Source organism: Embiotoca jacksoni, unplaced genomic scaffold (assembly GCF_022577435.1).
Source record: "Embiotoca jacksoni isolate LCO1_2020_lvr unplaced genomic scaffold, fEmbJac1.0.p SCAF_3, whole genome shotgun sequence".
Classification (NCBI taxonomy): Eukaryota; Metazoa; Chordata; class Actinopteri; family Embiotocidae; genus Embiotoca; species Embiotoca jacksoni.
In genome coordinates, this window is record NW_027185381.1 from 7113555 (window position 1) to 7141510 (window position 27956).

A 27956-nucleotide genomic window follows, 5' to 3' on the forward strand; every position below is an offset into this window, starting at 1 on the left:
TTTTCCCCTGGTTTCAGCCTTATTGCTTTATGTGGTAAAGAGGATGATTAAAGGTCCTGGGTCTCAAATGAACCTTCCTTGTTATTGCTTGGTCTGTGACCACATCATCAGGTGGAGGATTTAGGGGCTTTGATGCAGTAACACGTGTAAACCTGCCTCACAAACATTGTCATAGCAATCCTTCAAAAGTGCTCCAATGCTCAGATGAAATTATAAATGGGATTTAAAGCTTTTCCTCAGCTGCATGGTAAATGGAGATCTATTTTAAATAGAAGGGATATGCACACTGAATCTCACCCTCAGTTAGCTTTGCAGCTGCAACATACAGAGCAACAATTTGCCCTGAAGACTTCATACCACACCCCAAAATAAGCATCGTTGATAGAAAAATACCCACACATGGCTGAATTCAGCTCCCAGCATGCATCACGGCTGCAGTGTTTCAGCATACTGGGAGTACACATCATTTTATGGGTATTTCCTTTCCAGTGCTGTTGCTTACACAGCTCACTCTGGCATGGTGGTAAACCCTTACAGCCTGGCTAAATGCACTATTTATTGAGTGGATGCAGCAGTTTGGAAGCACAACCACTACTGCTGTATACTTTAACAGAAAACGAGTGGTTTAAGTGCCTCTAGCCGTCAGTTCAAATGACATGTAATCATTACCCAGGCTTGTGAAGAGAGGTGAATTAAGGTCACTGTATATTAGATGGCTTGAAATCTATAGTTTCATGTGTGCATGTAAGTCAGATCAATACTGGATCTTTGGTTAAGGCCAATAAAAATGTCAAAGTAAGAAATGCAATAACTTATCAATCATTATTATAATTTCATTCATTTATTTTTTTACATATAGATAAATAATAAGCTATTAAATGAATTGTGAATCAAATATTTATAGTTAACTTTGATATTCCCTCCTTTTATTTTGACAGATGTTTACTTGGGTTGAGATTTGTTGACTACTCATGCCATAGTATTTGATTCACATTATTTGTATCCACATTTGTGACTCCTTCATGCATTTATTCAGGTATTTCATAGTTGTCAGTGTCTGCTGTACCCTGAGAAACTTGATAACAACACTCACTTATGAGAAATTAAAGCTAAAATTGCTAAACCGTTTTGTACGGAACCCCCAAAGGGTCACAGTGAGAAGATGAGTTGTTTCACTTAACTTTCCACTTTAAAAAGCTGTGAATCGGAAGCTAACTTCATACTTTTGGTTGTTACGATTACGGCTGGGACACATTAGTTTTAAATGGTTGTAACACAAACTGTCATAGAAGTACTGCAGATTCAAATAACAACAGCTATATTTCCATATCACTACAGACTGAACCACAGCAGCAGCCAAAGTCTGAACAATAACCATAGACCGACAGCCTCAGCTGTCACAGCGGGCAGAGCAGCTGCAGCTGGTCCCACAACCAGAAGTTCAGTACTGTTGGATATTCGCATTTTAAAATGAGTGAGCACCAAACGCATCACGTAAAGTGTCACATCATCTCTGCAGAGTGTTTCTTTTAACTGGCAGCGTGTTGTAGCTGAACCGGACCAACACAGCAGTTCACGAGGATCAGAGCAGATGAATGCAAATATACGTACGGTGCAGATGGAACGGAGGAGGAAGTGTATCACAAGAGAACACAAAACATATTGCGAGGGAACGCAAAAGTCCTCAAAAAGATTATCGTTGGCAAGCAGTTGACTATTGAGACTATTGATTATTTGGAGTCGCGTTTCTGGACACTAAATGCATACAAACCCATTATTCACTCATTTTGTTTTGTCTTGGTCTCCATCAACTCTTGAGGAAAATATCTGGCTCTGTAGCGGCCTTAACTTTGCGTGTCCACCGTTTACTGCGAGGCAGGTAATGTGCAAGGAGTGTTCCCACCAAAAACAGCAACTGTTTAAAACTGCAACTAGAAGTGAGGTTAAGAGCAGTTTGAGTGTATTCCGTATTAACGGAACAAAATTCACTGCATTATTGTATGGGTCTGAGCACGCTTCATTGAGGATGGTTTCCAGTTAGGTCTAAGTGTTGGGTTAATTTTGAACCTATTGGAGCAACCTTTAACCAATCGGCTTTGTCCACCATAGAGGATATTGTGTGCCAAAACTCTACCTCCGCCGCCATTGTTGGACCTACTTTAATGTTATCGCACTACTAGTTGCTAATTGGTGCGCTTCAGAGTGGCTGAGCAAACCTTCATTCAAACCGAATTTCCAGACTATAATAACAGCAAAGACTGAAGCTGTGAGCATCGGGTGGGCGGCGCCAGGCTCATGTGAATGAACCAAAATGGCAAAGTCGCACGTTCTTAAACTAAGACAACCAACTGAAAGATGCTATGTTGGGCAGAGGGAAACTGAAGAGATGGGTCACACATAGTTCTCTGTGTGGGTTTGACATCGCAGTATTTCCTTTAATTTCAGCTGAGCTATTGTGAATATCAAAAATATTGATAAGTGGAGCTTTGAAATAATTTAATTAAATGTCGTATAATTTATGTATTAACAGGTTAACCTTTTTTTATGCATTACTGTGAGCTTTATAGATTCTGCTTTTAGATGTACAGTCTTATACAAGACCATTAAAGTGTGCCTGTCAACCCTCTAAATGAGCTTTACAATCAAGAAACAGACAATCTTTACGAACGTACACGTCGACGTAGTTTGTATTTATTACAGTATAGCTTGAATCAATAGTCATACGAATGATAAAGTAATAGGTTATAACTGAACAAATATAAAATTAATGTAGATAACTGTATAATCCTGTGTAATCGTATGAAAACAGTAGAATAATAGAAAAATAAAATAGAGCACATTTTGCGTCCATCAGTGAAAAGAAAATAATTAAAAAATCAGAGTACATGAGGATGGCGGACTTAAAAAAAATGCTTCACTACGAGCAAATTCAATATGAATTCTGTAGTAAAGAACAATTTTTTTTTTTCCTTTTTCACCCAGCGACAACAAAATGCAACGTATGACACACAGACACAGCTTTTTTTACATTTACTCCATAGTAATGGCAAGATACTGGGACCAGATGAAAGCACTGATTACAACCACAGTCCGTAGAACTTAAAGTTACACAATAATAATGAAAATATTCTTCAATTTCTGACTCTCGAGTGCCCAAGTAAGACTTTATAGGGTGAAGGCACAGATTTGTGCTGTTTCAACTGTTCCATCATCGCTTTCTGCTTTCCCTGTAAAATCATCTTGATCTGTCCCAACAAAGCTCTATGCAGATGTTTACAGTAAATGTCACTGCATGTTTGACATATATTTAAGCTTCACTAAATTTACAATAACAATCAAGTTATCCCAGCATCACATGTAGACCTACAGAAGTACTATTAAGTTGTATTTGTCCTCCCATCCTGTCGCCACAATGACTAATCTCAGAGCACACTGGGAATAGTTTTTTTTCCAAAGTGCTAAGACGTGATTTGTGTTAAAACAAAAAAAAAGTATTGCACTACTCATGAGGTCTTAACTGATGACTTGCACAGATGCAGGCTTCAGAGGCAGAGTTGCTGCAGGTTGGACTGCTCTAAACAAGTGTGTGTGTGTGTGGGGGGGGGGGCAATAAGTTCCCACAATCACTAAAGCTTGATGGCACAGCTCACAGTGAGTAAAGGCCGCCACATAATCTCAATATTAAGGTGAGAAGGAAGGCATTGAGTTTTTTTTGGCTCATTTGGGAAAACAAAATAAAGGGACCTACATGGACAGAAATTGAATAACTGATCACAGAAAAGATGTAACAGCCACTTGGGAGTTGACAGGCTGATCATTTTGGACGTGTTTCACCCATCCTGACCGTCGCTCAGGGCTGTTCACTGAGGCAGAGGAGAACGCATCGAGAAACTTTAAAGGAACACAAACGCTTCTCTGTAAAATGCTTTCCAAGTTGGTCTTAGGAAACAAATTGTAGTTTGGCCTCCTTGTGTTCAGTGTGACACTCTTTAGATTATGCAGCTCGTACCATCTACAGCATGTGACATTAACCGTGAGCTCAAAATGCACTGTGGTGAACGCAGCATTTACTGGAAACTAAAACTAAATGATTATTTGTTGCATGACAGCGGAGATAAGGCTTCTTTTTCAGAATGGAAACTGCGCTGTTTTAAAGCAACATCTCACCCCAAAATAAACACGGTGTCAATATCTTGTTTGAGTTTTAGCAGACGTGGGAGATGAATAGAATTTATCCAAGGAGGCAAAAAGCAAGTAAGCAACCACCGTTCCATCTCGGGTCTTGTACAGGAACTAATGAAGTGCTGGTGGCATTTATTTGGCCATGAAACACTGGATTACTCTACAGCAGCAGTTAAGGGGAATAACACAGCCTTTTGCACTATGGTGGCCAAGTTTAGCAGTTAAAGGACCAGTCTGTAGGATTTGGCGACAGGTTTGCAGATTGCAATTAATTGAACACCCCTCGCCTCACCTTCATCCTCCTGGGCTGGCGGCAAAACTCGTTAAAACCACAGAAAGTCCACAGAAAGTCCTCTCTGGAACAGTTGCTTGGTTATTGTTGAAACATGTAGAACTCTGTAGAAGAGGATCTGCTCTCTATATAAATGTGGAGGGCTCATTCTAAGGTCATGAGAACGCAAGGATTCTTATTTTAGGCGATTATACACTAATGACAACACAATTATGAATATTTTATTCCATTCATGTCAATAGATCGCCCCAAACCCTACACACTGGCCCTTTAAGGATATTGGCTGCAAATAAACTTATTTTGGGGTGAACTACTCCTTCAAGGTCCCAAAACCATCAATGACAAATAAATAGATACAAGTTTAACCATTATTACCTCACTTGACCCAATGTGCCCGGACACACAACAAAACACTTGAACGGTTTGTTCCCTCTGCCACATATTTTCAAAGATATGTTTAGCAAAAACAAAAACGTCACATTGTTGGCAGCCAGAATGTTATCACATTAAAACGCCGTGTCAACAATCAAGCCTTTTATTGTCACTGTCTCGCCTTGGTCTGCCAAAGAAGAATGGCCCGGTTTCAAAAGGACAGCTTTTGTGAGGAAGCCGTCCACTTTCCTGGACTAATTGGTCACACAACATGGCTCGGGGGGGGGTTAACAGATCGACTGCAGAAATCACAGGGCTCGTGGATTGGTTTGGGAAGTCAGAGCTGAAGCTCATTGATTGGTGGGGAGCAGGCCCTGTCTTTGAGCGTGCTCCAAAATGGCATTGTAGCAGAAGTAGTACTGGTCTGGGGTCTGAATGCTGAAGGCTCTCTGCGTTCTCATGCGTCGCACCGTCTGACACACGTTCAGTGAGCCCATGTCCTGTAGCTGGGACAGACAGATGTCCAGGGCACCGAAGGTACCTGTCAACAACATAGCTTGTTAGAAGGGACTTTTTATAAACAATCTAGACTTACTGTGAATGCAAAAGTCAGACGTCAAGCGTTTGAAAAATCTCAGGGTCTCACCTGTTCTCCCAATCCCTGCGCTGCAGTGGACCACCATCGGAGGTCCCACTGGGTGTCCTGTCCACTGAAGTCCCAAAGCCTTCACCATTTTCCGCTGTTGTCTCTTCACAGATCCCAGGAAGTCGATGAGAGTCACTGCTGACGTGGGAACGCCGTAGTCAGGCCAGCTGAGGTACTGGAAGTGACTCACTTGTCTCTGTTCGCATGTCTGAATTTATAAAAACATATTTAGACTGTCACATCCTTGTTTCACATTAAGAAATAGGCCACATGCTGAATGTACTTAACACGAGATCTCAGCTGTTTCACAGAAATGTAATAAGTTGTGGTTTCAAAAAGCGTTTTTGTTCTAGGACTATTTCTTGGTCTGGAGCAGCGACTTCCTGGAGTCTCATCTGGTTGCTTGGCAACCTTATGGCAATAAGATACCATGAGGTCACTGCAGTGGACCAAGGATAAACACAGAAATGTAATAAGTTGTTGACCAGAACCTGCAGTGAAATGCGTGGCTGTACCTCAGTGTTGTGCAGTTCAAGGGTTGTGTGGTTGTAGTGGGTGTGGTGATCCACCCTTTGGTTAACAACTGCTATATGGCCGTAGACCTCCTGTCCGCCTTCCTCCAGAGGCCAGTACTGTCCACACTTCCTCCGGCTGCCCTCATCTGTCCTGCAGCACAGGGGCAGGATGCATTTGATAAAATTAATACTGACTAACCTTAAAATGGAGAAACTGGTACCGGTTTTGACTCATCAACTCAAATTACCTGGTTGTCATGACGATAACAAGGACGTTTTGTTCCCAGACCATTCTCCAGAAATCACCGTAGGTCCTTTCCAGTGGTCCTACACATTACAACAGGAGATTACTTAAACGTTACTCAGCTCTTCATTTACTCTGTCAAGCGGTACTTCTAAAACTAAAATCCAGCTCATGAAACCTCTACCTAAAAATTAAGCTGAATGCTGATGTTCTGAACAATTTTAACAGGAACATTTAACCTTCACCAAGTAAGTTTTGGAAGCACTAGCAGCTACTCACTGCAGTTTTTTCAAGTTTTTGGTCTGGATGAACTGCTTCTCTGGAGCTTCAGGACCTTTTACAACTGTCATATACTTGGACGGGATCCAACGATCCAGTCATAAACAGTTTGAGTAAAATCGAATCCCAGTGTTACAATTATCAAAGACAACATATATTTAAATATTAAAATATATGTATTGTTAATTTAAATGTATTTACAGCCACACGGTGGTGTGGTCATGTTCTGTGGAACAAAGCACAAGATGTTTCAGACATGAATATGCTGGAATTATCACTGGTGTAGCAAAAGATCCAGCGCTTGGCCCATTACTATTGTCTGTTTATAGTTAGTCTTGCATGGCCAGCTCTATCGCCATCGTGCTGTGCCAGCGCTGGGAAATGGCGTGGCACCCATATATCATTCTGGTATAGGGAAAAAACACTCTGGCTTGTTTGTATTTCTTTAAACAAAATACCTATTGTCTTGGGCAACACTAAGCCCAGGATGCAGCAGTAGTGCCCTTGTAAACTGTGTCTGGGGAAACTTGTTTTGGTGGAACATTTGCACGTGAAGGCGAGCCCTGGAATTAAAATGGCAAAATCTCCAGAAAAGACCAAAAAGAACAAAGCAGGCCGGCATGATTAACATTTTCATTAAAACGTGCCATTTTCAGCTCTTAGGTTGCTGATCGAAATTTTAAAACTGTTGACACCCAGATTGCAGAAAAGGTGGAGAATGTTGCCTGAAATAGTCGGCCAATGGCAGGTAGTAGCAACGTTTAAAACCATGTGATTCAAATTAATTTACAATATATTCTACATTTTGATTAAATGTAGCACTGTTACGATGTAGTATTTACAGTTATCACCATGTCCATTCAGGCTCATGATTAGCCGATATCCAGATGACTGAATATGAATTAATACAGAGAAGTAATTTATTGACAAATGATCAGCAAATATTAGCTTTAAATACTCTTGAGCAATCCAGGGAGCATTAACTTTAAATATGGGACAGCTGTCGTACCTTGAGTACCGATGTATGCGTTCTTCTGTTTGTAACCATCCATGAAGCTCGCGTTAATGTAGTCCGATCTCTGTAAGAACAACAAAGCTCAGTCACAAAGATGGAAGCAACTCTTGCGGGATCAGAAGTACATTGTGTCAGTTTCAGAAAAGTGAAAAAGAAAAGTGTGCTCCGACTTGAATGAGATGCGCAAGCTCAGCTGTCTGCACGGGCTGACGGAGCACTACATAACTTCAGGGTAAATAAAACAGTATCATCGTACGTTACACTCAGGCTGGACCCTCACCAGCTGGCTAATGGAGCAGAGTCCTGGCAGGATTCTGAAGGTTGGCACATTTCTTTGCAGCCAACAGCAACCATGAATGGAGCTGGCAGTGCTTTCCTTTTGATATGAAGGACACCTGTGATTATGCATATTTCAAAAATCATTTACCTCGTTCTTTCTGGGTTTCAAACGAACTCTGGTTTGATCAAGGCACAGCACGTCTCCATAGCGATTCCTCTCCTGATTGTAGGCTGCTCTGTGGACAAATAAATACAAAAGGTTACTACTGATGCCCACTGCTCTTCACCAACATTATGACAAGCTACAGTACAAAGAGGAAACTGGTGCTGTGTTCCAAATGGCATACTTATGTACTAACACTCACTTTTTGAGTGCATAAGTGTGTTCACGCTATCAAATACAGAAACATGCAGTGTGCTACAAGTACCTGGGTGATGCACTCAAAACATCCAAAATATAAGTGTGAAACACTGGACACTTTCCACCCTAAATGGCCTTCGTCTTGGCTACGTAGAGGAAGGGGCAGGACCACCAACATCATTTTCAAATTAAGGCTACGAGGAAGCTGTAGCTGTTGCAGAAAAGTGTTTATTCTTCACCAAGTACCAACATACTGCTGCTGGACAGTGTTTAAAGGGCTTTTTTTTTTTTTTTTTTTTAAGATGAGGATGATGATGCATTAAAATGCTGCAGTTATTTCCTTACCGTTTGAGTATGTCATTTGGAACATTTGGAAGTCCTGAGTGCAGTCATTTTTCTTAATATTGCTACAACTAAAAAAAGTAACTCTTAATTGCAGAGATTCAAATGTTACTAAGCAACTTGACATGTGAGTGTCCGGGACATGAGGGGTATCTGAGAAAATACAAAAACTACTTAGAAAAGCTACGAATTTATTCCAGTGATGGAGCAGACGTCCAAATGTAGACCCGCACAAACTATTGCAATTCAATACATAAGTTCTGCCATACATTCTGTTATTACACAGTTTATAATGTTTACTTTTTATTACATTGTCAGAAATGTGTAAATTCAACAAATGTTTATTATTTAGATCATAGTTAAAGGACTTGTTGTTGTGATCTTAATTACATTGAGATGTTTTGAATTTGTTGTCTTTCCTATTCACAGGGCAGCAGAATACATACTGCACATACTACAAACAACATTTACAGGCTTTCATGGCAGATCAGTCCTGTTGGACGGCATTAGATTGTATACGCTAGCACTGAGTGTGTGTCAGCTGCTGTAAACTCACTGTGCACAGTGGAAGGTTCCTGGCGGCGTTTCTCTGCGCAGCTCCTCGTACTCCTGATGGATGCCAGAGCGCTGCAGCCTGCCGAGGTGCGTCAGCAGCTCCTGCGGGCGCATGGACTCAGGTCCAGGCACGTGAATGGAGGCATCTTCTACTGGGATGCCCACCAACTCGTCCACGGGGTCTACTTCGCCATTCTGGCCCGCCAGCAGCTGCTGGTTCCAGCTGTATGCCTCCAGAGGCAGCAGGCCCCCAAGGTGCTGCGGGAGACAGTCTCTGGGGAGGTGTTGGCGCAGCTCGGCCATTTTTACCATCTGAACCTGGAGTTAGAGAAGACAGGGATCGACTGGGACCAGAATGCATGACGTGGAAGTCTTAAAACAAATGGGCGTCCTAAAGGCTAAATCTGTTGAATGTATGAAAGTAAGCATTCTTTGTTTTTGTCTTTTCTTGGTTGCAGAAATAATCGTGTAGAGCATCAGGTGACAAAGTCTCGACAGAAATCCATACTAATGGCATTCTTCAAGGGCAGTAAAATGGGAGGGTGATCGACACCAGTGATTCATGCATTAACATTGCAGACATGTATGAGACAGCAGGATGGATTAGTGCTAGAAGACAATCCCATAATCAAATGATCACTTGGAACAATCAGGGACACTGCGTCACCTGCTCACTTAGCGCTTTGCCATTCCAGGAATACTAAAAGGAATTTGTCTTTATCATGATAAACATGAAGAGTGTGCGAGAAGTTGAAGAAAAGGAGCATTTACCCTCTCCCTGAGCTTCTCCTTGAGAAGCAAGCTGAGCAGATTGTAGGGCACCCGAAACCAAACTGGAGCCCCGACAATCAACACTTTCTTCAGCCTGGCAGGGAACGCCCCCTGGTGGACAGAGACAGAACGCCTCATAATAAACTATGTTTCAGTCTTTGTTTTAAAGTCAGATTATGTGGAAATGATTTCCTAAAAAAAACACATATTGGACCGTATCTCAGAAGCTTACTTGAATATTTCTGAGGATGATCTAAACACACATAATAATTTCTCCCCATTTTATATTGTGGTACTTTTTTCTTTAGGTACATATTAACTGAATGTGACTTTGGACAACTCGACTGCGCCGGTCAATTTTTTTGATCAATATGTGGGCACAAAATACAACTGCAGCTGCTGCTGATGTGGCCACATAACTGTCGCAGTTATTGACCCCAGAAGACATATGACTACATTCTTAAAGCATAATTCACCGAGATATAGCGGAAATGGAGGTAACTGCCAAAATGAGCACCACTCTTGAGGATTACACAACCGCGGTGTGTGGATTGGTTGATGGGTTTTGCCCTTTGGACAGCCGCTTAAATCCTGGAAGACACCAACACGGTTTTAATCAATCTGCTTCTTCACATGATGAGACACAACTTGGCAGTTAGGTATTAACCTGACCCTGGAAAGGAGTGAATCATTTTCAAATTCATCCAACCTCCTTTCAAGAGTATAGTGAGGTTTACAAAAGTGTGCATTGAATCCTGTGGATAAATCTCATCTTATTTTCTGCTCTAGTTTGGCATTTCCTGTACATTCACATAAGCATTTACTGTGCACATTTAAAATACAGCTCTGCGTTTCCAACCTTGAGCAAGTTGAGGATCTTCTTGCTTAGGTCCAGCTCAAAGTTTGTGTAGTTGGAGCCGGCCATGTCGTAGATGAACACCAGGCCATTCCTCTGGGTCTCAAAGCTGTGGAAAGAAAAGAAAAAAAAACGAGTGTGTTCAGGTAACAACTAACTTATCCACTCAAGTGCAGGTTTTTTTAAACACAGCAGACAAGACAGAATTTCAAAACACTTTAAATGCACCACCGTTGCCATGGAGAACAGTGTAAGCAGTCTTTGAATGGACATATTTGCTATTACATTTTTAGGATTCCCTTAAAAAACAACCAACCTAAATGGAAATACATTGGATGATGTTTTTGGCAAGGTCTCTAGTTTAGGTGAAAGGCAGAACCAGATTCGAATGCTATCTTGTTTCAGAGGAAAGAAAGATGCTCAGAATTGATCAGATAACATGTTAGTACCAATTTCATACAAAAATCTATTTATTTACACAGCACCACATCACAACATTAGCAACCTCGGGGTACTTTACACAATAGGTTTGACCCTTAAAACATAAAGAGAAACCCAACAGTTCTCACATGAGCAGGCATCAGTGGGGAGGAAAAACTCCCTTTTAACAGGAAGAAAACATCCGACAAAACGAGGCTCAGAGTTAGGAAGCCATCTGCCTCGACTGGTAGGGGTGAGAGGAGAGAAAAATGCAGCTGCTTAATTGCTTCTTCTATATTCAGGCTAAAGAGAACCTCAGCCCTCACCTCTCCACGGCCCGATCCAGCAGGTAGAAGAGGGCCTGAAGGACCACGTGGTTGCCTGTCTTGTTGGGGTGATGGAGTTTGGCTGTGTACAAAGCGATGGAGGCCCCTGAAGGGTCTCGTACACTCTGAAAATCCACAATATCAACAGGTTACATTGAATCTAGTGAGACAAGTTTAATTCTCCATTGTTTACGTCTGGATTCACGAGAAAGGCAGTACAAAATTTACTTGAGCATCTAAATATATAGTGAGAACATTACACTATGTATTGTTCTTTTATTTAGATTGTTTTTTATGCATCTCAAATGATAATAATAATTTTTTTCAGATGCATGAATTATGAGAACAGTGTTATTTATAGAAATCATCTGGTACTTGAAGGAGTTCGCTGTTTTTAAGTGTGACAACATGTAAATGGAAGTTCTGCAAGAATGAAGGAAGAACAATGACCACAGGGGGGCACTTAGGTTCAAGTTCTGCTTGTTGGCTCTCTGCCAGCCCCCAAAAAGACCAGTCAACATTTCAGTAGGAGGAACAACTTTTGCCAATATGATGCTGCAAGTCTTCAGAGCTCTTTTTTTTTTCTTCCTGAGAAAGACACTGAACACATTTTTTAAACTGCGGCTGCGGGTGTCATGGCAACTCAAGGCTCTTTTCTCAAATGAGGCCACTGACCAGAGATTCTCCGGAACCGTCCTTTGTAAGTAAATAAGCCAGTGTTCTCTGGCATGAGGGCTAAAAATACATCAGACAGGATATGAAGCCCGCTGCTCAGGCTGGAGAACTCCGACGTCAGACAAGAGGATGTGCAGCATCAATGCCACTGTGGCACGTCAGATGGGAAGGAAGAAGGGAAACGCAGGAAAGTGTGTGTCAGTGTGTGTGTGTGTGTTTTGGAAGGTGGCATCTTCTATGGCTGTAATTTAGCTGACAAAAGGCTAAATTTATCTGGCACAGGAAACCCACAAGAAACATTAATCAATCGATAACTTGTACCCTAAAAGACTCTTTATTATGAGAGCTTGCTTTCAGAATGTGCACCCTGAACCTTTGTTTCAATAAAAATGAGTAAATATAACCTAAACTCTTTGTCCATACCTGCCATCAGAAAGGACTGAACTGCACTGAGAGTTAAATCCAAGGAGCAGAAGTATCACAACAATAACCTGCTGCAAACCGAGATACAGAGATCAGCGCTTACCGAGATGGTCCATAAAGAACTTTAAGGAAAGGCTGGTGTTATTCTATCATTTTTCTTGTCAACAAATCTTGAGGAAAAAAAGAAAAGTTACTGTCTCTGTTTTCTGACTTACCCACAATACCCGTGACACTGTAACTCCTTGGTTTTGTTGTTAATGATGGGGACATTTATCTGATCTGGTAGTTTTTTTTAAAGTGAAAAAAAAAAAGGAAGTGATCACTCGAGGCTCTGTATTTTTATTGGCTGAAATGTGAACCGTTGTGGTTGTAAGTGTTGATCATGGCAAATAAAACGTACTGGGGTAAAGCACACAAATATGTATAAAACAGCATTTATCAATATACATTGAGTTTTTTTTAACCCGTTTACCAAACCTGTTGTTTTTGTAACAGGTAGTCCTAGTTAGACCCTCCACAAGGGAACCCTTGAGACCTTTGCCACAATTTAAACCCTTGCTGGAGATTAATACACACATTTGGTTCTCTGGCAGTCATTCCTCTTTATTACGATGAAAGTGGCACACGGTATTGGTGTCGTATGTCACCCAGTGCAACGGTGTGTCTCACTGATGTCTTAATAATAGTTTCTGGACAACAATTGGGCTCTTTGACCTTTTGGAATAAGATACACCAAGCTTTAGATATACAGACACCACTTGGGTTGATTCAGAGTTGGTTTTGGTCTTATTTGATTTGCTTATAATAAGGTATTGAAAGAATATTACCTTTGACCTTATCCTTCAATTGTTCTGTAATCTGTCATTGTACTTTTCCATTTACAAAATGCTGAGATTTAAAAGGCACTCTTACCAACACGGTGAACTTTCCACTGAGCAGCTCTGAGCGCAGAGGCTCCTCCTGAGGCTGAAGTCTGACGATTCCTTCTTTGAGACGTGTTTCCTGAAAAAAACAGATCAAAGCAGGTGAGGTTAGGCGGTGGAGGAACTATAACAGGCCTTCACTTTGAGGTGAATTCCTCTCTGCAAACAATAGAGAATCCCCCGCCTGATTTTCCTGCCAGGAGGATCCTTCTCTGCGAGGTTTCCATTCCTTATTATTTTTAACCCCTGAGGAGCTTGTGGGAGTTTTTGTACTTAGGTCAAACTTGGAAAGTGTCATTTCTGCTTACCGTTGTACTTCCTGATTTGTTTATTTTTAATAATATGGAGCTACGGGAAGTATCAGCCTCAACTACCAGGAAGAGCAGTCAATTACCCATAATTTTATTTACACTGATTTTAAAATAGCATTCGGTTTCCTCTGAGGCGGTTACTCTTTCCGTTTTATTTCAGTTACTGACACTCTCTTATTCCTTTTAAGGTTTTTGTCAGCAACTGTGTTTTTGTTAATGGCAGACAAATATAAAAGAATGTACAAAAGTATATATATATTTGTGTTTGTTTTTTTTTAACTTAAAAATGCATATGTTATGCTTGCGGCCATTTAAAAAATTGTTGATGAAAGACAACATTTGAGCAGGACATGACCTGGAACCAAGGGAAACCCCCAACCAGGCTTAACTGAAGAGACCCCATTAATTAAAACATGTTTGTTTAATCTTTACATAAAGTGTAAAACGACTTGATGTAATGTTTCAGAGGGTTATGGCTCCTAGTTGGGTGTAGTGACTTCCTGATGTCACTGCTGGTTGCCTAAGAACCCGATGGTGATGGCACAACTCCTGAGAGTTACTACATCACATATATAACACTGCAATATGACATTACATATGTCTTACACTTTAGTTCTTGTGCAGATTAAACACACAAGAAATAATAATTAAAATAAGTTTAGGGCTTTAGAGATGCTGGCAGGCAGATATTGTTACCTTTGGACAGAAACAGTCAAGATGTTTCCCCATTTCCAACATTTTTGCAGAACCTAAGCTGCACAGACTCTGTACTGGTTTTAATCTTCTTATTTAACTCAGAAGAAAAAGCCACTAAGTATATTTCCCAAAATGTTAAACCATTCATTTGAGCACAGCACATCAGGTGGATAACACGAACATGGCTGATCCCCTTTTTGTTCCTTGTTTATTTGGTATGCTCTTAAAAACCTCCCTGGGGAGTGACATTGACAGAAAGGAAAGTTTTGTTTTGCTACAATAGTATCATAATTCCAAATGGGAAGAAAACGATATCAAATATTGGATAAAAAACAAAAGGTTCTCAGGTCACTGGATTTTAATCATAGACTCATAAAAGTGGACGTAGCTTCCAATGTGGAAGAACCCTGAAACTGCAATACCACTCGGGGCCACCAGGGGTTGGCTTCAAAAGGTCTCTGACTCCATAGACTCCCATTCAATGATTTGAATGGGAGTTCAAATCCCATTTCAAAAAATCCCATTCATTTTCTCATGAAAAACAAAGTCAATCAATTTTTTTCAACAAGTCATTATGGTGTCGTTCACTAAAGTCACTCTCAGTTCCTATTAGTTTTCTGCCAGCCATCTAACAATAATCCCATCATTAATTAAATATTAGGCCTCAAAAAGCCTTTTTTTGAGGGGCAGGGGTCTGTGTGATTGACGGGCCTGTGGTGCAATGAGGTTTTCATTCCAGGTGGTGTCCTCAGGTTCCCAACCAGATCGAGTCAGATCCCCACTCGCTGCTCCCCAGCTCACAAAATAGCAAGATGGCGATGACCAAAATTCTAACTTGAGGCTTCACAACAGCAGTTTACAATGGCTGACATCACGGTTGGTTGCTGCTGAATTTTATGAATGGGAATTTGTGTCAATGAGTGTAAATAATTGTGTTATTTTTGGTATCAATGAAAAAACAACTTTTTGTATTTGCAGGGCTTAAAGGTTTATCAAAGTACTATGAAATAATAAAATGCAGTCTGATCAAAACTACTCACACAGCAGTTAAAGTAGATGATTCAACACCAAATACCACCTCAGTTGGCCTATTTCTTTGCCCAAACAAGTATTACACCGGAAACGTTGCTCCTCAGTTTGTTCTGACAACTTACTTGTCCCCAGCCTCTGTTCTGGTGTTGACACAGCATTAAACCCAGTTAAATGAACTGTGGCGTGGCAGGGGAGACTAATCCTGCTCAAAGTCACATTCAAGGCATTCATGAATGAGTCGCGTTTCTGCAGGCCAACCATTCATTGCTGAAATAAGAACCTACCTTGATGATTGACTACTAAAAAGGCAGGTGGTAAAATCCTGCCACGTCTCCAAGCTATTTGGGTCATTAGAGTCCGAGTGAGACGTCTGGGAACTTTCCGTTCGCTGCTTGGATAAACCGGAGCAGATAAATCCCATTTTGCACGTTCAAATCTGGACTGAGTTAAATTTACTGCAGTACAGATGCTTCGAAGACAAATTTAGATCTTCATCCTAAACTCCCAGGTAGTTAGTGACTCAGAGGGGGTCTGATTACAACATTATCTAAATGTTATTTTCAAGTAAATGAGACCTGCAGTTTGATCCACTGCTGCTGCCCCGGAGGTTTCATCTTTGTCATCATTTTCCGGTTTGACGGTAATAATATCACCAAGGTCACCAACTGCTCTTTCAGTGGTATGTAGTCAGACATCTTTTCTCTGTTACGCCTGATTATGTGGTGCCCTTAACTCCACTGAGCTGTGGCACACACTCACGTGGCCTCTCAGTGTCCCTATAGCAGACACAGCTGGTATAGATATACACCAGTGCATATTTTAAACTTGGGCTTGCTGCACTCAGTGTTTCTCCCCGGGGAGGTGGCTCAGAGCAGAGCAAACAAACAGGAAGCAAAAAAGAGAAGATCAGCGATGTTAGTTTGAGCGGTTGTTCACCTGTTCTGCTTCAAAAAGGCCTTAAACAGTCCCCACAAATAAAGAACATGTCTTTTATCTGACTTATCAGACATAAAATAACTACATCTTGTTTTATTCTTGTGTTAATATTGTTCAGTGTGTCTTTATGCTTCTCCTTTAGACTAACCTCAGCCGTTCCAGCTAATGATCTTTTCTGATTACTACCCAACACTTATTTTAGTGATACAAGCTCTCTAAAAAGCTGAAAAATCCTCATACTGCTTCTTGAAGTATCCCCTGGTGCACGATTCAGTGTGTGAGCCGGTGTGTGTCAATGTGTGAGCCGGTGTGTGTCAGTGTGTGAGCCGGTGTGTGTCAGTGTGTGAGCCGGTGTGTGTCAGTGTGTGAGCCGGTGTGTGTCAGTGTGTGAGCCGGTGTGTGTCAGTGTGTGAGCCGGTGTGTGTCAGTGTGTGCGTGTCTGGCCCGAGCTTTCTGATGCATCTGCTCAGGTGATCTCTTGCTTGGCTGCAGCCTCTGGAGAAATATGTTCAATGAAAAAGGCCTTGTGTTGCTGATCTGTGTGTTCGGTGAAAACCCTGCACATTCAACCTCTTTATTTCTCCTCTTCAATTGCTTTGCATTTGGTGCAGAGATATTTGAAAGTGTTGCTAAATGTGAAAGATGTGATAAAACTGAACTGAAAGGTAAACTTTATAAGTTGTCCTGATTGTACTTTGTCCTTGGGAACATGCCATCACTTTATTCTGTCCATCTGAACACAGAAAGGTAGTAAACTCCAGTCATGTGTCAGAAGCAATGTGTTACAGATTTTGCAGTAGTGTCATAATTATTTAAAGATCAGGCTAAAACCATTAGAACTGGTTGTGTGGAAATAGAGGCTGATATTCTGAAGGTTAGATGCATAAGAAAGGCTGTTCTAATGTGCATGTAGATACTTTTGATAATGTTGAGATAGAAAATGTTTAGACTAATGACAGAATCACAATTACCCTCACTGGCTCCACTACAGCTTTCCAACAGTCCAACTAAGTTAAACAAAGCGGCACAAATTCTGGTTAGCTCTGGCTGACAGGAGCTGCAGCATAAACCGTGATCATCACAAGAGCTCCCTCCGCCCCCTTGTGACCTGAAGACGAGCCGAGAAATAGACAAAAGCACCTCAGAGGAACACCTGTTTGCACAGCACATAGTGATGTATCTCTGCTGCTACTGAAGTATGACATAAAGGGGGTGAGTTTTAAATATAGGATGAATACGTTGCAGGATAATGTATACACTTGTTGACACGAGTACAACCAGGAATCACACCATAGCATGAAATACACCCATGAGTCCACCAGAGGATAGCCTGTCAGTGTCACTGTTTGCCTGGCCTAGGGGTGAGAAGTCAGATGCCTCAGATTTAGGAACCAAAAACTACTTGGTTAGGTGAGTTAAATGTGTTCACTCTTTGCACGTCATCATATGACCTCCTTGTTCGACCCGGGTCGGGCTGGTCATACGAGCGTGTACGTTTCACGCTCAGGTGGAGCAAAACGTCACACTGACGCCACTGAGATGTGCACAGCTTAAATCCAGATTTTAAGCTTGCACTCAATAAGGGTTTGAAAAATTGTAGCCTTTTAATGAAAAAAAAAAAGAAAAGGAAAATGCTTAAAATATATTTCTATATTGTTGTTCTGATATTGGAACCCAAACTCAGCCATTATATTGTTGCAGATTTTGTACATTTTCAGGTGAAATCCAGCTATAAGGAGCAGTTTTTTTAATTAGCAATATATTTTTTAATAAAGCTTCACCTGATTCTGACTTATTATTTATTATTAGAATTTCATAAAAATAACTAGATTTTCAAATTATGCTGGTTAGAGGCAGGAATATTAAACTGAGACTGGAAAATAAACACTAAAGAAGTCAATGGGGTTAGATTTCCAGTTATTATAAACATTAGCTCCCACTAAGATTTGCGTTTGCTTGTGTAAGTCAGCTGATTAAAAGATCACATTTAACACAATATTGATGGAAAAATCCAAAGCTGGGACGGACAAGTTGTTTTTAAGAAGTGTTGAACTTCAACAGGGGTTCCAGGGGGAGCTACATCATTCTGCCCTCCTTACCCTGTAACTGTGGAACAGCTCGATGGCTCGGAGGACATCAAACTTGCGAGCCATGAGGAACTTGACGGCCAATTCCCTGGACAGCGGTGACACTCCATGCTGACTGGTCCACTTGTTGATTTCCTCCAGAAACTGCCTGGTCGCCTGAAACAGACACAGATGTTGTCACAAACTCTGTCCTCCCATAATCGAAGGGTCAAATAGGAAGGAAGTGAAACTGGGCTTTAACCTCGATACATCCTCAAAGGAAGTGTTATCTACAGCCTCACACAATATTTGACGCAGTTTCGTGGTCTGGTAAGACGTCCCCGGTCGTGTTGCACATACTGTTGTATAGCCTGGAAAATGAGTCAGGACGAGTGGTGAGATATAAACCAATAAAACAGATCTCCATTGGCTCGGTGGAATGATGTCACTTGTGACAATGAAATAAAAAGGCAGGTTTTTCTTTGTCAAGAAACCAGGAGGGAGTTTTGGTATGTTGATTAATAGTCCATGAAACTCTGATGATAAATCCCACACATGTACATCTGACATGTTTCAGGTGAAGATGCTCATTAGTTTATTGTGAAATCCGGCTGCAACCACAGGAAGGAACCCCAGGAGGGCAGAGCCAAATGGAAAATAGCTTAAACCGATGACTGATGTGATGATTACGTGGCATGCAGAGACCACAAAAGGGGGGTAAATATTGGGCATTAATGGTAGGAAAGTAAATACCTACCTACTTTCCTACCATTAATGCCCAATATTTACCCCCCTTTTGTGGTCTCTGCAAACCTGTAAGGGAAACATCTGGCTCTCCAGCTAACTTTCTCTGCGTGTTGTTTGGTGCCAAGCTGAATACAGTACTGTGGGCATGTTTGTGCTTCACAGCTTGCTAAAAAAAAGACAAAAAACAAAAACAAAGCTCTGAGTGTTGAGAGGGAGCCAAAACTGTAAAGTTGCAAACCCGAAAACCATAACAGCGAAGTGAACTTCAGCTCATTAACCGAGCTGAAGGGAACTGCAGTCATAGTTTTTTGTGGCTTCATAACAAGTGATTCCTTTCACATCAAAGTAATCCACCGTTAATATAGTAAATAAAGCTGACTTTCTTTCAAAATGTCTTTATTTCTTTTTTTTTTATAAAAACAAAAACTTTTAACAATATTCTGTCTCATATACACACTGCACATGTAAGTTAGAAAATGTGTTGACCACAAAGGTCTTCCAACGTATGCATTTAGCCAGCCGGCATCCGGGGGCTTCCTGCCACTCTACTCGTATTATACTCTCCCTCAGGCCCCCACACCCTCCCACCCTCAGGCCCCCACAGAGTCAGCGAGTCAGCACCGGGTGAATCCTCAAAAGGCGACAGAGGAGGCAATGAAAGCTCGCGCTTTAAACACAGGGTTCCGCTTCTCTGGTCAGGCACAGCAGCGGCGGGGCACGCATGGGAGACAGGAAGTCAAGTTCTGGGAATGTGCAGCTCTTTAGGAATACAAAACGATTCACTGACGAGCGCTGAGCCCAAAGACAGGATGCCACTGTCTCTTCTCAGGAAAGCCAACGCTTTCAGAGACAGGAGGGCCTGCAGCTTCTGCTCTGTTCAGATGCCTTAGCATGCAAGGGATGAGGGATGATTGCACCTGACAGCGCTCAGGGGCCGTTAATATCTGATTCTCATGGGGAAAATGTGAGCGGGGGTTACTCTGAATTCTCAGCTTTTCACAGAGTTAAAGAAGCAGATCACATGATTTTGGCATTACAAAGTGACTAAATTAATCCTAAGCAATAAATGTTTCAGAGCTCAGAGAATTGAACAATGAACAGCACAAGATCCTAGAATGAACTTTTACTGTGAACACTTGGTGTAACACAAGCATTGAATAGTTCCAATTAGAAAGTAGATTGTGTCTACAAGTGTCTCTTTTCAGCCCAGTGGGCCTGACTCTACAATACATGCTCTACATGCTGAGCCAGCTGCATTGACTGAGGAAGAAGTAAGAAGTAAATAGTCCTTTGAACTTAGATTATTTTTTTTTTAACTCTACCAACTTTATCCATATATATTGCAGTAAAACCAAGCAGCAACCAACAGTAATGTCACACATTGGTTTGTTAGCTGCTGTTATGAAGCTTCGAGTTTGGATTTCAGCTGTGGCCATCTTGCCCATTTGACAGCCCCGTCAATCATTCATACACGCCCCCAAAAATAACACGTTTTAAGGCATAATATCTAATTAATGACAGGATTATTGTCAGATGGACCACCGGAAAACTAAACAGAAGGAATGACTTAAATGAATGACACTATTATGAATTGTGGAAAAATGTTTTATTGTCTTTGTATTTAATGATAGAAGTTGAATGGGAGTCTATGGAGCCAGAGGGTTTTGGAGTCAACCCCTAGTGGCCATCGGTGGTATTGCAGTTTAAGGCACTTCTACATTGGCCTCATTTTTCAGCTGTGGATGTAGCTTTTTATATACAGTCTAAAACAAACCCGTTATATCCAAGAAAACATCAAATCTGAATGTACTTAAAGAAAAAGCATTTGATGAAATGTAGGGGAGTTTTTTTTTCGTATTATTCTATTCTGTGAATGTGTAAAGTAGGCATAATTTCTAGGTTGTTTATGGACATAAAAATGTATTCGACTGCACTTTACCACAAAAAAAAACAAAAAAAACCCCGACTTAAAAGTATGTCTTAACAGACAAGCCACATGTTCCATTTAACACGGGCCGTCTGTTCCTTGGTGTTGCAGTGTGAGGCGTTAATCCTTTGGTGTTGGCCAAAGACAACTTCCTGTCAGATTGCTGTCAGGTACACTCAGATTTCCCAAATTTCTAATGCTCTGACAGCTGCTGTTTCTCTTGTAGCCTTTTAAGGAAGAGCCTGCCAGCTCCAGGCAGTGACCCCGTGTTCCTGCAGAAGCTGGTCTTGTTTGGTTTTTCTGCACTAGTAGGGGCCATATCCGCCAGAGTGGAATTTGAGGATGAACCAGTTTGTTTTTGTGATAGCACACCGGACTGCGGTGGAAGACTCAGTGCGGAGGAGTGACTTATTCAATTCCTGGAGGATGCATAAATATTTGCCTGACTTGCTCCAGTTTTGAGAGGGCTGAAGATGTTTTCCTTGAACTTCTTGATGATGCATTTTAAAAACACTCAATTCTATCTTGTGCTGCCTGACATAAATCTAAACAGCCTGAAAGGTCTGTGCAGGTCACAAATCAATCTTAATGAGTGAGACATTTTAAGCGAGCGGTTTCTGGCCTTTCAATACACAGCCGACATTACATAATCCTGTTTGTTCATTGGTCGTGTTGACAATGACTGCCAGTAATTGATTAGATTCTCTGTAGTTGCGACCTGCTGTGCTGGGAGTTAATGGATGAAGTTATGGTTGGTTCTGCGCCCTAAAACAAAAGGTCAACCGATGGAACAATGTTGGTGACACTGCAACCATGAGGACTCTCTGCTGCAGGAAACCATTATGACATCACAGAAAATTGGGCTTACATATACACTCATTCACTACTAATATAAATTTGCTCCACAATAACAGGAAGCAGTAATTAATACTTTACTCCGTAGTGAACAGTCAACTGAGATTACAGACAGCAATGAATCACCATTATTTAGCATCAGTACTGACACGAACTGCTTTAAAAAATAGAAATACCAAACTCAGAGAGACAGTTCCCAAACCAATGGGTGACGTCACGGTTGATTGGCTGCACTTGGGTTCACTGCTTTGAAGAATTGCTAACCAAAAGTATCTTACTTGAGTTGTCCATTATAAATTTCCCACAATGACAACTTCAAAAAGCCTTTCATGCCCAGTAAGGAGTCCCACACCTAAAGATAGTGAATTCACTGTAATCCAAGACAAGAAAACCTTGTTGGAAAGCAAGAAGCTGGAACTATCAATGTTCCAGTTGATGTTCTTGAAAATGAATTCAAGCTTGAGCTAAACTAGATTAATGTCACCATCTCAGGCAAAATCTTAGGCTCATGTTTATTCTTGATTTGGATCCTCATTACCTTCCACAGAGTGGTTACCATTCTGCCTGAGGTTCACACAAAAACAAACAAACGAAAATCAAAACTGCATCAATAAAACAGAAAAAATAGAAACCTATAAACTGAAAACAAAAACTCAATGACGGCAATAACGTCAGTAACATCTTGTCAGATTCATCAAATTTGGTTTTAGTGGCTTTTTGAAAGAAAATCATGGTGATTTGTATTTTTTTTTTTTTTTTTAATGTTTCTCTGCTGTATAGATCAAATAACTGGCCATTAGTCCAGGTGATACAATTACCTCTATCATAACAGTAGCTGGAATATATGCAGAACATTTCCTTGAAATTACAACGTTCTTACTTATCATGGGTAACGTGGTGAGACAACCTGTAGATGCACAACAAAGCCGTTGTTTGTCCTCTCACACACTCAATTTATTCATGATTATTACTTCACAAGAATCATGAAATGTTAACCCTGGCTGATCACTTGGTCATCTGCATGTGTAATATAAAATTCGGCGTTTTCCAAATATCACTCTGTACACTTCTATTTCCTGCCGCTCAATATTTATCATCCACGTACACTTTTTGCCACCGACAACCCTGATGCTGCTCCGGCCCACCATCTTCCTCTTAGCCTCCCGCAGCAGCGCTACTCTGGATGCATGCAACACACCACATGTCTCCTGTTGCTTCATGCTGCTAACCATGTTGCTATCTGATTCTAAAAATATTGATGGTTATCATAATGTATAATATACAAATGGGTAAGTATACCGTGACTTTGCTATATTGCGTTCTTCAAAATAGCTCTTATCTTATTATCTCTATGGCTTGTCCCTACCATTATAACACGTATCTGCAGCCCCCACGTTTTTCTTCAGTATAAGCTGTTTTACCAAGGTTTGGGGATTATTATTGTTATGTCAGACAGTGCAATTTAAATAAATACTGTAATGATAATAGTCCAAAATTATTTGGAAAGTTTTTAGTCAAAAACCTGTCCACCACCCCCCCACCACCACTACCACAGCACCTAAGTCCTCAAGAAACATAATAATGGGAAAATTAAATGAACCAGATTCCTTCATGGCAGTATTGGAGTATTGATTATTGTCTCAGCTTATCATTTTGTCAATAAAATATCTGTCGATCACATTTTCCTCTCGTGTCCAAGATGAAATCTGCAAATGGCTTGTTTAGTCTGACCAACAGCACACAAACTAATTTCAGTAAACTATCACAAAACACGGCAGCATGTTTGTTTAAAATATCAAAAGTCTTGGACAAATATCTCAGTGACAAGTTTGAGATCTAAAACTCAGAGCAAAGTTATGTTTGAAGGAACTTTTCGTGACCTGATGGGCTGAAATTTGATGTTATATCATTAAAGTGAGTTCAGGTGATGCACAGTGTGAAGGATTCTTTCACAAAATGCTCACAGTAAACAAAGTCAAACCATCTGTAAACCATCAATTCCATACTTCATACAACTAATTCAATTCTACGGACCATGAGGACATAATGCATTTTAAGTGGTTCAATTTTAATATCTTTTTTTATTACTAGCTGCATTTCATTTCGGTGCGTCAGCGCTATCGTTCTGCTATTGTCCATATTGACTGACATACCTAATGGGAATTTTTGTTTTACTTCCTATTATCATGATCCTTGGTTACAAGAATTGGTCAATAAAGTCTCAGTCCTGACATACTGTCCAACGTAGTCACATTCTGGTCAGAGGGAGTCATACAGTCCACAGTGACTGTATTATTATGCATTTCTGAAGATTTACAGAAAGTAGTGCTGGTGACGGCAGTGTAATGACCACACCGTCATCCTCCAGATGAGGCTACGGCCGTCCTTGACGTCGTCTTCCCCGAATCTACGTGATTACAGATGCCATGTGAATCTATTTACAAATGTAGGACTGATTTTGCCAAGCGCCTTCACTTCATTTCACTGGGTCCCATTTGGCACGAGTCAATACCAAAACAGGAAGTCAATAACGTCACTATCTCCCTATTCCCCACTTTCTCTCACTCCGCTGCTTCCTGGGAGTACACTCAACACACGCACGCACACACACACACACACACTTTCTCCAAAGCACGATGCACACACACGCACTTTGTAACTCATAAACTCCCCCTCCCCCTCCTGAGTCTAGTGGAAATGCTTTTAACAGCTGCCTTTAGAATGAAGTTCCACTACACCAGTGTGTGCTCCCATGAGAGCCACCCTGCCAGACACACACACACACATACACACACACACACACACACACACACACACACACACACACACACACACACACACACACACACACACACACACACACACACCAGGCTGTAGATGTAATGAGGGCGTCCGGTACCCTAGCAGGGGCCCTGGCTCACACAGGAAATGGAGTAGGCAGATAAGGAGCTTTCTGCTGGCCAGATGATGAGAGGAGTCAGCAGGAGGAGGAGGAGAAGAATGAGCACAAGCAGCACTGAGAGAAGGAGATATGAAAAACATACACTACTGGTTCTCCTCAGTAACTGTACTGCTTTGCTCATGTTGGATTTCATACGATTGGCTGCAAGTACCACGATAGCTTTGACTGGTTACATTTAAACTAAAAGCATCATTCAGTTGCCAGTTTATTAGGTACCCATGGCTAAAACTAATGCGGTCCAGTACAACAGCCCTGCTAAGACTGCTAACTTCATGAGTGTTTTAAACTGGTGTTGATTCAACTTTTCTGTCCGTGGTGCTGTTTGAATGCATTGTATTATATTGAGAAGTGATTCTAATAATTTAAGCATCCTCAATGATATAAATGAGGTGGAAAAGTACTCGAAGCAAAAGCCATAATAATATTTAAGAGTTAAAAAAAAAAATGCAATAATGATTCACCAGCTGATATTCATTTTGTTTGCATAACATAACCTATGGACTTAAACATTTCTCATAATGTTGCCTTAAACTTATAAAATTAAAAAATTGGAACATAGCTTCCAAACATATGAGCATATATTTGTACTGAGAGGAAAGTGAGGGGAAATACATACAAGCTAATATCAACTACCCTGGTTACTTTATCAGTCGGGCGTTACTGGAAACACTTCTGAATAAAACAATATCTTCTAACAATAGCACTAACCACAGCTACATTAACATAAACTGAACTGAACTGAAGGTAGGGCTGCTGCAGTAGCTTTATGTCAGTTTACCTCATGCACTGGCAACTGATAAAGCCGGCTGTAACTATTATTTTCATTAGCTTTTATTCTACTACATCTATAATTGTCTTGATTAATAGTTTGTTCAAAACAAAAGTCAGGACACAGCAAAAAAAAAAAAAAGTAGTACTGGTTTCCTGTAAAGGCCAAGAAGATCTGCCTTCTCTTTTTATGTAACCAACAATCCAAAAGAAAACAATATTCGCAATCACAAAGGACATATCTTCCCAACTGAGAAGTAGGAACTAGATGATTTTGAGACATTATAGCACAAAACTATCAAAACAATTGCTGACCATCAACTAAATAATTAATCAACCAATTTCTTCTGCTCTACTAATCAGTCTCATTCAGTCCTGGAATAAATGCTCCATTCTTCTGGCTACAGGAAGCTTACGATTAGCCAATAATACTGTTCTTGGAATTTGATTGTGATTACATTTCTTGCCAAGCCTTAAACTTGAAAATAAAACAGAGCTCAGTGATGTAACTCCTTTTTTATTTTTTATTTTTATATTTTAGGTTTATTCTGCTTTTTGGAACCAAGTCTGTTTTCTACAGGGATTGAATTGGGGGGTGGGGGGTGGGGGTTTGTCTGAACTAAGTTTACAGAGCAGAAATATTTCACATAAACACACACACAAAGATGCTAGCTTTCATATCAAATATGAATATATATATATGAGTATATATATGAGTATATACATAACAAGATGCCTCATTCACCCACCCCTTTCATTGCCACATAACTACCATGACTCCACAGGCTACAAGCCAAGTTTCTACTGTACACATTTGAATGGCCAAAATGTACCACAGGCAGTGTTTCCACCCCCCCCCCACACACACACACAATCTGTTCCCGGTAACATCAGTCTGTAACTCCGAGAAGAACATTTTACATCTGCGGTGGCTGATCCGAGGCAAACCTCGGCCTGTGTCGCAACACACATCAGCCCGGCCGCTGGAGAGGAACTGACAGTGATGCAACGACAGCAATAATGCGCCAGACATCGATACAATATTTCCGCTCTGCATTCAGGGGGGGGGGGGGACCATTTCGCAACAAATCCTCCATTGCGCACTGCCATCGCCGCTCGCTGCGTGCCACAGGGCCGAAACACAGTCCCAGGTAGAGAGCCCCGACTGAAACACTTCGGGCGATGTAACGCAGAAAGGGAGAAGCACAAAGGCCTACCTGCTCTTCCTCCGCCGATAAAGTAGCTGCCATGGTTCCCGTCAGCTCTCCGATCACCTTTTACCCAGACGCGTCCTTTGCATAAAAGTGGAAGATGACGGAGATGTGTGCGAGTCTGTCCCTCGTATAAAAAAAAAAAAAAAAAAAAAAAAAAAAAAAATCGGGCTTTAGGGGTTGTCCCTCTCGCTCAAAGTTGAAGGCATCTGGATCGCTGCAGTTTGAGCGGATGGGTTTCTTTTCGCTTGGTACTGTTAGAAACACGCGCAGGCCAATTAGCATGGATCTGCCATCCAAGAGAGAAGCCCGCTGGTGTTGTGTCAGATTTCACCGAGGAGAAGGAAAATTAGACGGAGAAGGGGAAAAAAAAAAAAAAAAAAAGTACAAATAAAGAGGACAACACTCGAGCAGCTAGACGAGGGTTCGCTTCAGCTCGATGATCACTGGGTTCAGACCCCGATCTGCGGCTCCTCCACCTAACCTGACACGGATCAGAGGGCTGCAGCTGCCCGCTGGCTCCTCCATGCCATGAATCGCAAGTTTTAACTGTGAACGTCGCCTTTATGCTTTGAGAGTGACACACACACACACACACACACACACACACACACACACACACACAGCCCTGAACAATGAGAGAGGCTGTTGGCTTTCTTTCTGCATGTTGCTGTACCCCCTGGCGGCTAAGACCAGAAAATGACTGAAAGCTCACTGACCTCCGCCTTCATTCATAAAAATAGGAAACCAAACAGGAAAATCACCATTTTGAGCGTCAGTTAGCATCTGGGGTCACGAAGACTCTAAAACACAGGAGGATTTATCGATCTGAAAAAGAAGAAAAGAACTTATTGTATGGACTATTACATTGAAGTTCCCTGAAATCTATACGTTTGCTTATAGTTAACTGTACAACCATCATGGTGTGCCTAACAATATGTGCGGAGTCGTAGGTTTGTTATAATTGTC

At 41.2% G+C, this 27956-nt stretch overlaps 1 protein-coding gene across 3 annotated transcripts; it reads right to left on the reverse strand.

Moving 5' to 3' along the window:
• Positions 1 to 2659: 2659 nt before the first annotated feature.
• Positions 2660 to 27641, reverse strand: ptpn9a (protein tyrosine phosphatase non-receptor type 9a). Of its 3 annotated transcripts, XM_069162666.1 has the most exons (13): positions 26994 to 27640; positions 18551 to 18694; positions 13466 to 13555; positions 11456 to 11580; positions 10713 to 10818; positions 9854 to 9964; positions 9084 to 9400; positions 7973 to 8060; positions 7540 to 7609; positions 6256 to 6334; positions 6008 to 6158; positions 5493 to 5700; positions 2660 to 5387 (listed from the first exon to the last, which is right to left on the reverse strand). In XM_069162666.1, the coding sequence occupies exons 1-13, from the start codon at positions 27024 to 27026 to the stop codon at positions 5197 to 5199; spliced, it is 1713 nt and encodes a 570-aa protein (XP_069018767.1). In that variant the 5' UTR covers positions 27027 to 27640; the 3' UTR covers positions 2660 to 5196. The 3 variants fall into 3 exon arrangements, with proteins under 3 accessions (XP_069018767.1, XP_069018769.1, XP_069018768.1); XM_069162668.1 differs by lacking the exon at positions 11456 to 11580 and having other exon boundaries at positions 26994 to 27641; XM_069162667.1 differs by lacking the exon at positions 9854 to 9964 and having other exon boundaries at positions 26994 to 27641.
• Between the last annotated feature and the right edge of the window lie 315 nt (positions 27642 to 27956).